This window comes from Pleurodeles waltl, chromosome 1_1 (assembly GCF_031143425.1).
Source record: "Pleurodeles waltl isolate 20211129_DDA chromosome 1_1, aPleWal1.hap1.20221129, whole genome shotgun sequence".
Lineage (NCBI taxonomy): Eukaryota > Metazoa > Chordata > Amphibia > Caudata > Salamandridae > Pleurodeles > Pleurodeles waltl.
The window spans coordinates 439,918,940-439,936,816 of NC_090436.1; the positions used below are offsets into that span (position 1 = coordinate 439,918,940).

At 44.9% G+C, this 17,877-nt stretch overlaps 1 protein-coding gene across 1 annotated transcript in view; it reads left to right on the forward strand.

The window, feature by feature from the left end:
• RAD17 (RAD17 checkpoint clamp loader component) overlaps window positions 1-11,363 on the forward strand; it is a 278,159-nt gene extending 266,796 nt beyond the window's left edge. Inside the window, exon 17 of the mRNA XM_069224406.1 lies at window positions 10,637-11,363. Coding sequence (XP_069080507.1) covers window positions 10,637-10,892 — 256 coding nt within the window. The 3' untranslated portion in view covers window positions 10,893-11,363. The remainder of the gene's footprint in view (window positions 1-10,636) is intronic.
• Window positions 11,364-17,877: the final 6,514 nt, after the last annotated feature.

Sequence of the window (17,877 nt, forward strand, 5' to 3'; positions counted from 1 at the left end):
GGCCAAAATCCACAGGTAGGCACTTTGCAAAAAACACCTCTGTTTTCTGTGAAAAAATGTGGTGTGTCCACGTTGTGTTTTGGGCCAATTCCTTTCGTGGGTGCTAAGCCTACCCATACAAGTGAGGTACCATTTTTATCGGGAGACTTGGGGGAACGCTGGGTGGAAGGAAATTTGTGGCTCCTCTCAGATTCCAGAACTTTCTGTCACCGAAATGAGAGGAAAAAGTGTTTTTTTGGCTAAATTGTGAGGTTTGCAAAGGATTCTGGGTAACAGAACCTAGTCAGAACCCCACAAGTCACCCCATCTTAGATTCCCCTAGGTGTCTAGTTTTCAAAAATGCGCTGGTTTGCTAGGTTTCCCCAGGTGCCGGCTGAGCTAGAGGCCAAAATCCACAGGTAGGCCTACCCACACCAGTGAGGTACCATTTTTATCGGGAGACTTGGGGGAACGCTGGGTGGAAGGAAATTTGTGGCTCCTCTCAGATTCCAGAACTTTCTGTCACCGAAATGAGAGGAAAAGGTGTTTTTTTTGGTCAACTTTTGAGGTTTGCAAAGGATTCTGGGTAACAGAACCTGGTGAGAGCCCCACAAGTCACCCCATCATGGATTCCCCTAGGTCTCTAGTTTTCAAAAATGCGCTGGTTTGCTAGGTTTCCCCAGGTGCCGGCTGAGCTAGAGGCCAAAATCCACAGGTAGGCACTTTGCAAAAAACACCTCTGTTTTCTGTGAAAAAATGTGATGTGTCCACGTTGTGTTTTGAGCCATTTCCTTTCGTGGGCAGCCACGTCAGCTAATTCTCTGTCGACGCCGTGTTTGGAGGCCAGACTGAGGTCAAGGAGGAGCGCCTTGAGGCTCTTGGAGGAGCAGGAGTATCTGCAACAGCCTTTGGAGGAAGGGGAGATTCTTGAGCCTATAGGGGTATTTCAGGGTCTGGACTCTGCAAGTGGCCTAGATACATCCCCTGAGTGGGATATTTCATCCCCTGTTGAGTTCACAGAGGAGGCAGCATCTTATCATAGTGTTATAAGGAAGGCTGCAGAATTCTTGGAACTTCCTGTGCCAGCATCGGAGGTGAAGACAAACATCTTGACTGAGGTGTTGTATCCTTCCTGTACGTCTGTGGAGCCCCTACTCCCTTTTAATGATGCCCTTATTGAGCCCATTTTAGACATTTGGAGGAAACCTGTCATGACTCCAGCGGTTTCCAGGGCTGTGGCGAGCAGGTACAGAGTTATTCCTGAGGATCCACAGTTTTTGTCTCAGCATCCATCACCTGAGAGCTTGGTAGTGCAAGCATCTTGTTCTGCCCGATCTGCACCTGGTTCGTTCCCTGCTACTCCATCGGATAGAGAGTCTAAGAGGATGGAGCAAGCAGCTAAGAAAGGTTTCTCTTCGTGCAGTATGGCCTTGAAGTCTGTCAATGCTGCCTGTGTTCTGGGGAGGTATATTGATGCCCTGATGGACACAGCAAGATCTGTGGTGCCAAGCTTGCCTCAGGATGTGCAGGGGCAGGTTGATGAGCTCCTGTTGGACACTCAAGCGGCGGCCAAGCAGGTTATCCAGTCGGGTTTGGATATGGCTGATTCAGTTGCCAGGGCAATGGGCACTTCGGTGGGGACCAGGAGGCATGCGTGGCTTAGGTCTTCTGGCTTTTCCACGGATGTTCAAACAACTTTGTTGGACCTTCCGTTTGATGGCGAGAAGTTGTTTCGATCCAAGGCCAACTCTGCTTTGGAGCGTTTTAAAGACAGCAGGGCTACTGCAAGGTCCTTGGGACTCCAGGCTTCAGTATCCACACCCTTTAGAACTTTTCAGAGTTTCAGGAGATATGGCTGTGGTTCCTCTTTTCGTGGAAGGCCACAGTCCAGAGGGCAGGGAAGGTTAGAACACGAGGAGCCACTCAGCAGCCTCCCGTCTCACCTTCTTCCTCTGGGGGTACCCAACGAGGAAAGCAGCCCTAGTTTTCTCTCCATCTTGAATCATACTTCTCCCGTAGGGGGAAGGCTATTTCATTTTCTCCACGAGTGGGAGTTAGTCACATCGGACTCTTTGGTGCTGATAATTGTGGGGCAAGGTTATGCCCTTCCTTTTCGGAGTTTCCCACTCCCATCCTTCCCCGTCATTCGTTTAGCATGGAAGATCATCTTCTGTTGCTTCAGCAGGAGGTGCGAGTCCTTTTGTTAAAGGGTGCAGTGGAGTTGGTTCCAGAGCAGGGAAGGAGTCAGTAATGCTATTCGAAATATTTCCTGATTCCCAAGAAAGATGGTCAATTGAGGCCTATCCTGGACCTGAGGATTTTGAATTTGTTCTTCAAACAGGAGAAATTTTAAATGCTGACTCTAGCACAGGTGCTTCAGGTGTTGAACAAGGAAGACTGGATGGTGTCTGCAGATGCTTATTTTCATATCCCCATTCTGAAATTGCACAGGAAGTATCTCCAGTTTGTGGTAGGGTCGAAACACTACCAGTTTGGGGTCCTTCCTTTTGGTCTTACTTCCGCACCTCGAGTCTTCACAAAGGAGATGGCGATGGTTGCAGCGAACCTCAGAAGGAAAAGAGTATCTGTATTCCCTTACCTGGACAATTGGCTGATAAAAGCCAGGTCCCCAGAGCTTGTGCTGCATCACTTGCAAATGACAACACAGTTGTTGTTCAACCTGGGTTTTACAGTAAACGTGCCCAAGTCTCACCTGGAGCCCTCTCAGAGCCTCCTGTTCATAGGGGCAGTACTGGATACAACATTGAATCTGGCCTATCTTCCGCCTCAGCGGATTCAGGACATTCAGGCGTTGATTCCAATATTTCAAAAAGGAGTGGCTGTTCCGGTCCTCAAGGTCCTACGTCTGCTCGGTCTGTTCGCTTCTTGCATTCTGTTGGTCACTCACGGACATTGGCACATGAGGGCTCTCCAGTGGTGCCTCTGCAAGCAGTGGTTTCAACACAAAGAGGATCTCGAGAAGTCTATAACGATCTCAAGAGACGCTGCAGCGGATCTACGATGGTGGGCTGTGCATGGCAACCTTTCCCAAGGAAGGCCGTTTTGTCTACCTTCTCCGGTGGCCACGGTCATAACTGATGCTTCCACTCTAGGGTGGGGAGCTCATTTGGGGGACCTGGAGATCAAAGGTCATTGGTCTCCAGTAGAACAGATGTTTCACATCAATCTGTTGGAATTACGGGCGATACGTCTGTCTCTCAAGGCCTTCCTCCCGTCCCTTCGCGGTCTGTCAGTTCAAGTCTTGACAGACAACACTACTGCGATGTGGTACATCAACAAGCAGGGAAGAGTAGGGTTGTATCTTCTCTGCAGAGAGGCTCTGCGGCTCTGGTCATGGGCACAGGACCATCGGATTTGCGTAGTAGCAAGCCATCTGGCCGGAGTTCTCAATGTATGTGCGGACAGTTTCAGCCAGCATTTCTTGGTCGATCTCGAGTGGCGTCTCCATCCAGACCTGGTTCTTCACATCTTCCGAATGTGGGGATTCCCACAAATAGACCTGTTTGCCACTCGGGAGAACGCACACTGCCCGTTGTTCTGTAGCCTCCAGTATCCAGTGCAGGGAGCGTTGGGGGACGTGTTTCAGATGTCTTGGTGCGACCAGTTGCTTTATGCGTTTTCCCCCCCCATACCCTCGATTCCTCAGGTTCTGGGGAAGATTTGTCAAGATTGGGCTCAAGTCATTTTAATAGCCCCGAATTGGCCAAGAAGGGTGTGGTACACAGACCTTCTCCAACTCTCACTGTGCCCTCTGCTCTGTCTCCCTCCAAGGGCAGACCTCCTGTCGCAGGGGCATGTTCTACACCCCCACCTCCAGAGCCGGCACCTACATGCCTGGAGATTGAACGGGGCAGTCTGATTTCCTTTTCTCTCCCTCCAGAAGTGGTGGATGTTATCTTATCGGCCAGGCGACACTCCACCAAGACTGTCTATGCTAACAGATGGGCAAAATTTGTTGTTTGGTGTGTAGAGAAGCAAGTTGATCCCTTAAAGGCCCATTGGTCTCATGTTTTGCTTTTTGCCCTTTCCTTGGCACAGAAGAGATGTGCAGTTGCGACTGTGAAGGGTTATTTATCAGCGCTGTCGGCCTTTCTGTGCCTTCCTGATCAGCCTTCCTTATTTAAGTCCCCTATGGTTATTAGGTTCTTGAAAGGCTTGACTAACAAGTTTCCCCCCAATCCGTTTCTCATGCATCAGTGGGATTTGAATTTGGTTCTTACTTTTTTAGTGGGTTCATCGTTTGAGCCTATGCATCCTTGCCCGTTGAGGCTTTTAGTTTTGAAAATAGTTTTACTCACAGCTATCACATCTGCTAGGCGTGTGAGTGAGCTATAGGATCTTAGTGTGAAACCTCCTTTTACATCCTTCCATGCTGACAAGGTGGTGCTGAGAACCAGGGCGGCTTTCCTTCCTAAAGTTGTCACTCCCTTTCACATGGGGCAATCTATAACGCTCTCGTCCTTTTACCCTCCTCCTTCAAAGGCAGAGGAAAGACTTCATCGCCTAGATCCAAGAAGGGCTCTGAGTTTTTACATTGAAAGGACAAGAGACTTTCGTGTTGATGATCAACTCTTTGTTGGATATGTGGGCAAGATGAACAGCAAAGCTGTCCACAAGAGAACCCTTTGCAGGTGGGTCATTCTTTGCATAAAGATTTGTTATTCACTGGCAAAGAAGGTTCCTCCTGAAGTTATTAGGGCCCATTCCACCAGGGCTAAGTCTGCTACTTTGGCCTTGGCTAGAGGTGTCCCAGTTGCTGAAATTTGTAAGGCCACAACTTGGGCTTCCCTCCACACTTTCACAAAGCATTATTGCTTAGACTCGGAAGTTAGGAGGGATGGTCATTTTGCACATTCTGTTTTGCAGGATTTCTTGGTTTGACCGGTCAGGCACCCACCTCCGAGTGCGGGACTGCTTTGGGATTCTATTCATAAGGTAAGAAATCCACAGGTAGTTGTATCCATCAGAAGAACGAGTTACTTACCTTTGGTAACGCTTTTTCTGGTGGATACAGTAGCTACCTGTGGATTCCTCACAGTCCCACCCGCCTCCCCGTTGCCTGTCTGGTCATGCCAAGACTTCTTTTACTATAAATGTATATACGTTTTATATAAATAAATATTGTGGTTTATGTATTTGGATTGGTGTGTATATATATTGTTTTTGTGAAGTCGGTATTCACCTGTTCGCCTTGAAGTCACATAAAAAATGGTGAAACTGACGTCAGCACGCCGGCGAGGACTTTTTATTGCCACTATGACGTCAGACAGAGTCGCGTCCGGAGCCGTGCAATTGTGACGTCCTCGTCGGCGTGAAGAGCTAGGAAGAAAATTGCCGTCAAATGCTGGTGCATTGGGAGAATTCATAAGGTGAGGAATCCACAGGTAGCTACTGTATCCACCAGAAAAAGCGTAACCGAAGGTAAGTAACTTGTTCGTCTATGGATGTAAAGAAAGTAAGTAAAGTAGTCACTGTTTTCTTTTTCACCCACTCTGAATGCTGCTCAGCAAATAATATCTTCTTCAGTTCAATATAGACAATAATGAATTTCAGAAATACCATGTCCAAACAAAATTCCTTTTTCCCCATGCAGTCTCTATTGGGATAGTGCAAGTTTTAGACACGGCTATAGCCCAAACCGCTGAATGGAATTACACCAAATTTGGCAGAAAATGTGGGTAAAACTTGAACCTAAGTATAACGTCACTGTAACCTTTGTGTTTTTTGCTTTTTTAGTACTTGGACGGAGTCTGGAGTCCTAAGATGGCTGCCAATACTTTCTTGTTGATGTAGTGACAGCCAGTCAGATCTCAGCAGGCTATTAGTCGGCTCTTCGAATCCTCTGCACCCTTAGATGTACAAAGTATTTGAGTATTAAGTGCTGAAAAACTACTGAACAATTTTACACCAAATTTAAAAAAGCACTCTTTCTAGGCCAAGATCTAGCTTTCTGCATAATATGGTGTAAATATGACCTGTTTGGGCTGTAGTTGTGTGTAAAATTCCTGTAAAAAATGGATGGAAAAAACATGTTTCGCCCCCCAACCTCTGCCCCCTCTCCACCTTTTGTTTCTCCAGCCCCACTTGACGGTTCACCGTAAAACTTTCCATGTACAAACTAGTCAAAAAGTTGCACTTTTTTGGAATCATTTGTGATATTCATCAATCGGGGTCAGAGTTACTAGCAACACAAAAAATGCATTTCCTGTGGAAACAGGACCCTAACTATAAGTACCCAGTTCGGCCAACACTGATATATATATATATATTCTCTCTCTCTCTCTCTCTCTCTCTCTCTCTCTCTCTCTCTCTCTCTCTCTCTCTCCTCTCTCCTCTCTCCCCCCCCCCATCAAAATCATCACGTAGTGCCTAATGTTTAGATACCTGCTCAGACCGATGGAAAATCCACACATGTCCGTTAATCCCACCCTAAAAAGACCTAGGGAACAGAGATTTGGGTAAATACATTGGAAGGGATTTTGCCAGTGTGAAGAAAGACTGAAGAGAAATTTCCATGTTTTGTGGAAAAAATAATGAAAATCTGACATATCTTGTTTGGCACATTGTCTTCGCCAGCCAACCCAGGCATTGATAAATACATTAGATACAATATGGTGTATACATGTTGAAAATATATAGTTGTAATCATTGATTTTTTTTTTTTTTGTAAAATATTAAATGTCAGGGTCAGTTTTGCTCTGCCGAAAGCTGTTAACTAATTTTGAGGTGCTGAATTGCAAAGCTGCATACATGTGATTCCACCTAATGCCTCTTTCATCCACCACCAGAGAAACTATGCCCCTTCATGTCAGTGTTCGGTTATTTTTCAGCTCTGCTTTCTTTCTTCATCATTGTTTTTCTGCTGTTTCATTATTTTCCCTCTTTTGTGTTTTTCTTTCTCTTGCTCAAAGTCTGATGAAGAAAAATAGACGCTGGTTCCCAAAAATGAGTGCTAGTGGTCCCCACTTGCAACCACTGGCTCAAAAAAGGCAATGGTTGGAATACATTGATATGTTGTCATACAGCCTAGGGTGATATAGGTAGCCTAAACCAGCATATTGCTTTTCATTTGATTTCCAGGTTTCTCCAGATACACTGGATCTTGTTTATCACCTATGTACACCCCCAACCTATAGAAAACACAAACATGTCTGATCCACCCGGGTGACACAGATGAACACATGTAAGGGTCGGGTCTTGGCACAGATATGTTTTGTGTATAAGGGATACTGGTAGGAAACATATTTTGAAAAAAACTGCTACAAATCTGTCAGTGGTTACGATCAACGCACTCTCCCGGCCATCAAATCGGAGTGGTAAAATAATAGCTCCCACTGATGGAAAACTTACGATGTTGAAAATAAATGGTGTTGGTATGTTTCCACACAGCACATGGGTGACCAAAGACACGTCAGCTGCTTATTCAATTTCTAAAATTCACTACATCTAGTTTATCCTCTGAGAGCACCCTGAGCTCTTAAAAAAGCCCTTACATGTGTACAAACGCCAATGTCTGGATATCCAAAGCAACAAAGGTTGGGGGGGTGGGGGAGAGGGGTCACATCATGACAAGGTATGTTCCTCCGCAGAGAACATGTAGATTATTAACCTTTTAAAAAAAACCATTTTTAAACAATTGCCAAAAATCTGACAAACATTATGTTTGGACACTTCTACTCTGCTGCCAGTGCAAAGGAAGTCTAAAGTGCAGCTGTAGATTCTTTATGTCGTACAAATTTAGAAAATATATAGTTTCCATGTAGTCCTGAGTTTCAGATTTGTCATCAAATGAACAGCACAACATAAATGTACTCTTCCACACTTTTCGAGCTGCTCTAATATTAAGAAGTTGAAGTGCAGTCTGCTTTCCCTAGTACAAAAGACTCACACATGGTTGTTATTGCCATTCTTCATACATCCTAATAAAAACATTATGTTAGTTGGCATTTCTATTTGTCCTTTTGAAGATAACAAAATGTTGATAGAATTTGTTAAAAATAAAATATCTCTACTTTTGTCACTATTTCTTCAGACTACAATGATATATTGATGCAGGGCCTAGAACTGCCAGAAAGAAAACACACAGGCCCTGATTCACTATCTACATTTTAGAGTAGTACTAATCATACACTACAAAATGCAGTATCAAACTAGGTGTAATGGACTCTGACCCAGCTTTTGCATTGTCAACTGTCGGTAGTGCAACTCACTCGAATGGAAAATAATTGAGACAGAGAATTAAAATGCCACCCCATAGAAATTAGTATTAAATAATTAAATTAGTTTAACACTTGTGATATATTTCATTGATATCAAAATTACCAATAATTATTGGCTATTTAAAAAATAATAAACTTAATTTAAAAATAACTTTAAAAAAAAAGATTAATTAACAAATTTAAATTATTTATATCAATTTTAACCAGATTATCTAAAAAGTAACAATGTGAAGCGGAGTCATTTTTTAAGTAACTTTTAAAATTAATATTTAAAAATAAATTAATATTTACATTATTTTATTATTTAATACGGATTTAATTGGATGAGTTGATGTAACATATTACTTCCAGATTAATGATAAATATTTTTTAATTAGTTTACATTTATATTGTTGATTTAAATAGTTTTAAATATTTTTGGGAAAAATAATACATTTTTCAACATTCCACTGTACTTTCCCATATCGAGATTTCCTCCCCGGTGGAGGGGATATACACCAATAGGTGAAACGTAACTAACATTAATTTTACACATGTAAATTCTGTTGTAGGAGGTTCATCCCGTTCTTTTGAAAGGGTGGAGAGGTGTTGGTCTGCTCCTAGATGTAAATCTCCACTTACAAATGGTGACTAACAAAAAGTGGAGAGCTACACCTAGGTGTAGAAGTAGTTCTATACATAATTAAATAAGCACACGGATATTCACCTTTACGAATTGGGCCCACAGTTTGTATGGGTGTGCAAAGAGATAAATAGTGCTTGGACAACCTAACGCCGATTTTATTTCTTTCCTTTTTTTTCATTAAAGGCTTTGGCATAGAGGTGGGCAAACACCCCTTCAATGAAAGAGTTAAAAGTTTGTATATAGTCCTGCCTCTGTTCACTAACTAATCCCTGATCCTTTCTGCTATACTGCTACGAAAAGTGGTCCTTTGAATTTTTGTTGCCAGATGAAAGCAATGTTTTTTTTCGCATAAAGATTTCGATTACATGTTCTGTTTTTCCATTGTTATGTATTTTTCATTAAACTACTTAATCCTTTCTCAACACTGTAGCGTAACTGGGCATAAACAGCAGGCAGTACCTTCACCACTAGTACGACCCTCATTACTTTTGTCATTCTTTGATGCGGTGATACGAGTACTACGTTCCAAACTCCGCCAATTACAAGTTTTCTTCCCAGAATGGGAAATGAAGGCATACTCAGTGATAATGTGTCTCCTTGGTTCCAGGGAGAAAACTATTTTCCACCTGCCAGGTCGTCACTCTGCTCATCGGTGCCAGGTTCTCTATCTTCTTACCAATTTGAGCTACGTCTACTACCCCTCGGTGGAGGGTCTCACACTGCTAACCAGTTCTCTGCACTAAGAGTGCCAGCTACTGAGTGCCCACAAATAAGCTTCTTACACTGCCCATCAATACAGCTCCTCGCGCTGCTGGTCAGTGTCTGCTTCCCACCTTGTTTAAACTGGGATATTTGCACGATCCGCCAGTAGAGCTACTTTCCACGTTAGTCGCATATAATCTGCTTTATAGGTTCATTGTAGAGTTTAGAGTCTATAAACAACCAGTCGTTGACCTCTCCACTTAGGTGGTAGCCAGTGTTATGATTTTACTTTTAATGGAAAGCTGTCTTGCGTTGTCATTTTTTGTCAGTTTAAGCTCACTCTCTCCCCAGTTCATCCCTTTACTGCACTCTCTCCCTCCCTCTCGCTTTTAGCTCTCATCCGCCCTTCCTACTGCTGTTCTTTTCCTCCGTTCACTGTTTTCTCTGCTCTTGCTTCTCGTTATTTCCTGTCTTCCTTTTTAAACCCCCTCCCTGTGCTGCGGCTCCAGGCTGTTCTGTGTACTTCCACGAGTAACAGGGCTGTTTCTGCTTCACGTTACCTTTCACAGCAGTGATCAGAGCGCGCTACAAGAGGAGTGGACATCACAGGGCCTTGACACACTCCTCCCCTGTGCAGGAGAGGCTCCCGAGTATGACGGCAGTACTAACACCTCCTCATTCAAACTCCGAAGTGGCCTTCGTTTGGAGAGCTGTATCGGCTTAACCTCACTTTTATCATGGAAGAACGGCCACTTCCATACCAGATGTTAATACGCCATGGTCAGAGTAGTTTGAGGAAATATTTTCCCTGAGCCTGTACTTTATCATCAGGAAATGCTCAGTTTTTACAGGTTTTGTTGGTGTCCACGCAATCCTGACTATGCGTGTAAGGTGCCCATGGGTCCCAACTAACAAATTGCAAGTGAAATACAAAAACTTGGTCTGTGCCTTCTTTATACCCGTTGTAGTCCCGCTGTTTCAGTTGCACAATTTCCTAATAAATCAGTGTTCAATTTGTAGTTTTCCTTTAGTGGTTACTATGTTTATATTTGCTTTGTGTATTTGACCTCACCGATTTGTTTCCGAACAGGTTGAAGCTTGAAACTCTTACTGACAAAGATTCTGGGGTCCCCGAACTCGACAGTGAGGATGAAGAGGAACTCAATGAAACACCATCAGAAAAAGCACTTGAACAGACGAAAAATCAGTCGATCGAAGAGACATCATCACCCTCCACTGGTCAGGTGTGTGGCAGTGATCTGCCTTCCAGCCAGCCCCAACCCCCTGCAGCCAGAGCCATCATGGAAGAGGATGAGATACAGATAGAAGAGTATGATAGTGACTGAATTCTTGATCACAAACTGCTTGGCGGGCCCACTCAGTTTAAATGGAAGAAATGAAATCAGTGGTTTTGCTAATTGCTTAAAGGACATTGTTTTTGCTGCACCCACTGTCATATCAGTGACATCTAGGAAACCATGGAAGGGCTGTGGTCCCCCAGCATTATATTCAGAGGTTGACTGCCAAGCTGCTACAGTTAATATGTCCAAGAGAAGGATCAAAAGCACTCGTTTTATAGCTGTTAGAAACAAAAGCCATTTTATTGTGATGCCTCTCCTACTGAACAGAGCACCTCTTTTTGACATACACTTGATTTAAATGTCGAGGATATTTATTTTAATGCAAGTATATGACAGTTCACTCGGATATTTGCTATTCTGCAGGTAGTCATGAAAAGGAAAATGTGAATTTTACTGAGTTTAAATTTCGACACTTAATTATTTAAGATGTAAATAAACAAAATGCTGTATTTCTTATATTCATTTGTTTTCGTCTGAAAGCACCATTTGTTACTGTTGTGTTTTTGAACTTCTGTTTATAGCTTGTTTGGGTAAAAACGTTCTTAAAATATTACTTGTGTTCATTAGTATTATTTGTATTTATGTTGGGTGTACGATACCACACAGACTATTTATATAGAACAAAGTGGTGTGTAAGCCAGAACGCAGATGAAGAGAGATAACCTGAATAATAATTATTTGGTCAAGTTCTGAAGCCAGGATTAGAACCCAGATTCCCTGGTTCCACCTTGGCACTATATCACTTCTCTCTTAAATCTAGAATACAATAATACACAAGCCGTGTGAATGAAAAAGTGTCTTCAGTGTAGACTGTGCTTAAAGACCTGGAATGGTGGATAACTGATATTGAGCATGGACGCCTGCGCATTACTAGTCTTTATTGGGACACATGTTCCGCAGTGTGGCATTGAAACAAATGTTTGATCTGCGTAAATCATTTTTCCCAGACTCTAAGTTTGGTTGTTGCAAACACATTTTTGGGTTTAACATTTTCTGTACCAATGTGCTGTGGGATGAAAGACATTTATTTGAGTGATATGGTTTCTAATTTTGCCAGTTTCTATGTTGATTATCATGTCATATCTTTGTCATAGTTGTGTTATTTTATTGAACCGTTCTTGAACACCTGCAAAGGTTTTATGGTGGTATGGTAACAATATCCCGAACAGCAGCTTAACTGTATGCTGCTGTGAAGAGAAAGGTTTTGTACTTCCACAGACAGTTTACCTTCCAAGCAGGTATTATCATTTTTTCTCAAGATGCATGAGGAAGCTGCAGTATAGCGGCCTTTTTATCAAGTTAAGCTATTGTGTTATAACGGAGCTTACTCTTTAAGTCACATACATGCTACTGACATGGTCTCCTACATAATTAGACATTCTACTGGATGCTTCTAACCGCAGATTTCTCACCTTTTGAATCCCCTGGGTGGCAGACTGTATCCATCGTTATTCTTGCCACATTCTGGCATGTGGCATTGTGTCACTCAGCAACTACTTCTTCTCACCCTGCAAGTGACCCCAGAGCTACATAAATGCACCACCCTTGCTCGCTGACGTTCATTCGTCTTTTTCTCACCTTCGGGTGAAGATCAGGAGCTCACTTCCTCAACTTTTCCTCATCTTGTTAGTACGAGTTTTTTTGTAAAACAAAAAAAAAACTATAGTGTGCGAGGGATCATGTGTCCTCCGAAGACTACAGGGTTTAAACCTTTTAAAGACTGTCACAAACAGATGTCTGTCACAGATCCCACTAGGTATATCTCTGGTGCCTAGTGTCTTCGCACAACTCCAAGTATTGTAGGGACTGTGCAGGGATGAACCCTAATGTAATCCAAGACTGTGAAGCCAAGCACTATGTCTCCGATTACCGTCAGTACGGTCCTGCTCGAGGAAGCAGACCCAAGACCGTTCCATCGAAGGTCCTCTTTATATTCCAAGTCATCAGTTAAGTACAAATCAAAAAGAAGCCTAAGAAGTCAAAGCATGACTCTTCCCCCTTTCCGCCACTCTGATCAGAAGAAGTCATGTTAATGCCAAGGTGCCTCTCGATCCAGGTCCCACAGCTTATGATGATGCAACCCGAATTTCCACATCCCTCAGCAACACCACAGCAAGTTGAAGCCTTAAAGAAAGTAATGTTGCACATCTTTGCCACCCTCTGCCTCCCTCTGGTGTGTCTTTGTGCCTCAAAGATCCGAGGAGGCGTCCATGTGGACTACTGTCTGCAGATTCATCCTTGATGCCGTCTGCGCCTTTTGACTGCATTGTCCGCCCCAATTCTGATGCTGGCACCCAACCTGACTTTGAATCACAATCTTCTCCGGTCCCTACGTGCATCAACACCAGAGGAAACAGTCATTGTTTTACTCTGAAGCGAACCCATCACTACTTCGACTGAAACCATGACCTACATATCCACTAGCATAGCCGGTCCAAACTTATCCTGACTTTGATAGAACTCAGCCTTTACCTATAACATTCTACATTACTTTTGTTTCAGAATCTGAACACAGTCAGCATGTTGACGGAGATGACTAGGATGATTCATCCCATTATTATGAGGACAATCTTTTCCTAGAGCTTTAGGATGCCAATTGGTTAGACACTTCTCTGGATAGTGAGTTGATCTCTCCCTTGGCACCTCCAATAAGGAATTATCATTGTTTGCTGTGGAGATGAGCTCGGCTGCTGAAGTTTTAGACCTCCAACTTCCGTTGGTTAAAATTGAGACTAATGCCCTGATCGAAGTCCTACAACCTGGGCTTCCCAGAACCACTTCTTTTAAATAAATCCCTGACAAACGTACTAATGGGTACTTGGACCAAGCCTGGCTCTTGCCCTCCAGTCAGTAAAGCACGGGGTTGCCCATGTATCCTCACCTTCCGTGGACTGATAACATCACAAACATATAATGTGAAAAGCGTGAGGAAAATATCCAAAATACTTAACAGCAAATCAAGATGAATTCAATTACGCTATTGTGAATTAATCATCTGTTATTCAGCTACATAAATGATACAACCCACATCTCTCTGTTCAGACACTTGTCTGTACTTGTTATTGATTTCTCTTTATTATCCAACCAACAACTGTGCAAACCTTATAATAAAGATAGAACAATAACCAAAATTATAAAAAGAAAAAAATAATCTGATGGGGAATTCTAGCCGCAGATTCCTTACCTTAGCATTAACTCCAGGTGTCAGACTGGATCTGGAATTTTTTTGTGAGGAATACACTCACGCTAGTAGGTGGTGTCATATGGTTTTGCGTGACAGCGGCATCCGTGCCAGAAGTGACGTGTGCTTAGTCTATATAGGAACTCCGCGTGCTAATGCAGTGGTCGCAGCCTTGGCTCTCGTGGAATGAGCATGCAAGCCCTCCTAGGGGTTGTTTTTGGCAAGTGCATAGTAGAGTTTAATGCACAGCATGATCCATTGACAGATGGTTCACTTCTGCATGGTCTTCTCCTTCTTTGCTCTGACATACAGGACGAAGAGATGATCATCCACAAGGAACTATTTTGTGTGGACAAAGTAGAGCAACTATGCTATTTTTGGGTCCAGCTGGTGAAGTTGCTTCTCTTTCATGGAGGGATGTGGCAGAGCATAAAAAGGAAGCATGGTGATGGACTAGCCTACATGAAAGGAAGTGACAACTTTTGGCAGAAAGGAAGCTCTAGTGCAATGAACATGCTTGTCTGGGGAGATGTTCAGGTACAGAGGCTCAAATTACAAAGTCTGAAGCTCACTGACCCTCCAAGCAGATGTTATTGCCACCAGGAAGGCCGTGTTGATGGTAAGGACCTTGAGGGGACAATTATGTAAAGGCTCAAAGGGAGCGCAGATTGGAAAAGTGAGGACAAGGTTAAGGTACTACTGCAGCATGATGAAGGGCAAAGGTGGAAACATGTAGCGCAACTCTTTGAAGAATCTCTTTACAACAGGGGATTGGAAGAGAGATAGTTGATAGGGCAACCGCAGAAAGGCTGAGATAGGTAGCCCCTTAGGGTGCCCTTAGAGTTCCCTGCTCAGAGAAAGAGAAGGACCTGAGTGGTGGGAGCAGAGAGAGGGTCCAGCTGTTTCTCTGCAAACTATGCCACAAACCTGTCCCAACGTCAGACATGTACAGTCTTGGTACAGGGGCGCATGGCTGCATAGATAACATTGCAGTCTTTGGCGGAAAGTCAAAAGCTGTCAACTGTCGCTACTCAATCTCGACGCATGAAGGCGGAGCGTTGACAGGTTCGGTTGGACAACCCTCCCCTGCTGCTGCGATAGAAGATCCTCCCAAAGAGACAGCCAGATTGGAGGACCGATGGCCATGCTTATCAGCTCGGGATGCCAAACTCTCTCAGCCCAGTCTGGAGCCACAAGGATGACTCAGTCATTCCAGATCTGCTTGAGAACTCTGGGCAGAAGTGGTATGAGCGGAAGGGCATACTGGAGGCCTGAGCTCCACTCAAGACAAAAAGTGTTTCAGAGTCAACGCATAAAACTGCTGACATTGCACATTCTTGCCACTGGTGGCGGCGAGCGGATCTAATCAAGGCTCTCCCCAGTGCTGAAAGAGACCTTGAACCACCTCAAGATGGAGATGCCATTCATGATAAGCTAGGCACCTTTGGCTGAGTTCATTTGCCCTGGCATTCAGAGAGCCCGTCAGGTATTGAACCACCAGGGAAATGCCCTGACATTCTAGCCATGTCCAAAGACAAAGAGCCTCTTGACAAAGGGTCCATGATCCCACCCTGCCCTGTTTGTTCCAATAACACATCGTAGTGGTGTTGTCCAGGAACACCTGCTCTACCCTTCCCCCGATAGAGGGTAGAAAGGCTTACAATGCCAGCCGTATCACCCGGAGCTCCAGTAGGTTGATGTGAAGTCCAGATTCTGCCAGAGACGCGAGCCCTCTGATCTCCACCTCTGCTGAAGTATCTGTATTATAGCCTGAGTATCCTGGACTCGCTGCTTGGGAGTACAGGCCCCAAACTGTACCGTGTCCAGAACAGCTCTGACGAAAGAAGCATCTGAGAGGTAGTCTGGTGTGACTTTGGCACATTGATAGTGAACCCCAACGAGTGCGGGAGGTCTGCTATAGTCTGGAGGTGGGAGACGACAGTCTTGCCGAGCCTGCCTTAAACAGCCAGTCGTCAAGCTAGGGGAAGACTGGCACCCCTGGTCTCCGTAGATAAGCTGCAACCATCACCATCACCTTGGTGAACAAAGTTGGGCACTGGTGAGGCCAAAAGGAAGCACAGCGAACTGAAAGTGCTCATGGCCTACCATGAACTGCAGATAACGTCTGTGAGTAAGCAGGATGGCAATGGGGAAGTATGCGTCCTGCAAGTCCAACGCTACCATCTAGTCTCCCGGGTCCAGGATGCTTGGACATCCCTGGGAAAGCTAGTTGTTTTCAGCCAGGCACGGCGTCGTACAGCCTCTGTTGATGAAACCACTCTGCGAAGTGAGTCAGTGGAATCCAGTCCACATCTGATTGTGAACTTAGCTCCATCTCTCCTGTCTGCAACAGCCTGGAAAAGTATGGCCCAGGCCTCCTCCACAACCATGGGCAGCACCTGTGCAACCGAATCCTATGGATCATGGGAGTAACTCCCCAAAAGGCAAGCAGTCTTAATGTCCCGCAGTGCCAGGCTGGTGTAAGAAAACATTTTGTTGCCTAAGGTGTCTAGCCTCTTGGATTCTCTATCCGGTGAAGCAGTAGGGAATGCACCAGGATTTACACAAGATGTGGAGAATTGGACAACCAAGCTCTCCGGGGTAGGGTGTTGGGTAAGGAATTGGGGGTCCTCTGGAGCAGGACGGTGGTGACAGAAAATTGTCCTGTTCACAGTAGCCCCTGTGCTTGGACAAGTCCCAAGCAGGTTGTCTGTAAGGACTTAATTAAAAGGGAAAAGCAGTTCGGAGTGTGTTGGTCCTGGCTAAAGCACTTTGGTCTTGACTGCCAACAAGGGCAACTGAAGGTCCAGGACCTCAGCTGCCCTTCTCACCACCATAACAAATGATGCTCCTGCCACTGAAGCCACAGCAGTGGGAGAAAGTATGCCAGTATCTGGTAAGGTGTCTAGTCCACTGTCCTCCGCCAAGCTGTCACACCAGTCCACATTTGGATCTAGAGGCTGGTAATCTTCAGGGTCCGGCGACATCTCCCAATCCTCCCCAAGTCCTAGCCCATAGGAATAGAGCTCGTGCTCTGGCCCAGAAGGCTTGGCTAAAGTCAGCCGGAGCATCAGTTGACACCCATCCATGTCAGGGATGAGAATAGGGATGGTGCCTTTGTTAGGCGTGGCATGGCAGGCAACAGGACTTGGGCCAGGGGGAACCTGCCATTGTGGAGCCAGTAGGAGCCTCACCCAAACCTGCGGGGCCCACTGGCACAGTGGCGTGGATGGCCATCCGCATTTGAGGTGCATGGCCTCATAGAACTCATGGAATTGGGTGTGGGTTGCTCTGGCTTCCGGAAACTCAGGGAGGCAGACAGCTGGCCCAGGCGCAGGCTTATCCGCATAGCCAGGCCTCGAATGACATTGCTCCCTCGTCTTGTCTGAAGACCACAACAGATGGGTAAAGTCGAAGACCTCTTCAACTTCTTGTTTTACTTTTTCTTGTGGGACTTACCCAAACGCCCGTACGACTTAGATCTTGGGCTCCAGGACCAATTCTGGGACCTTCCTTCTCAACTGGGGTAGAGACTGTTGTGGACTCGTAAGTTGGGTGGCAAGGAGCTCGAGGGACCATTTCCTGAAGGCCTAGAGATGCATGGTATGGCAGTAGGCACAGGTCTTCGCATTGTGATTGCGCTCAAGGCACCAGAAGCAAACAAGAGGACGGTCTATCATCGACAACTGTCGATGACCAGCACCGCAGGGCTAAAAAGCCGGCCTTTCTAGTGGACATCCCTGCCACACCAGTAGAACATTCTAAAAATAAAAAAAACTTTTACAAAAG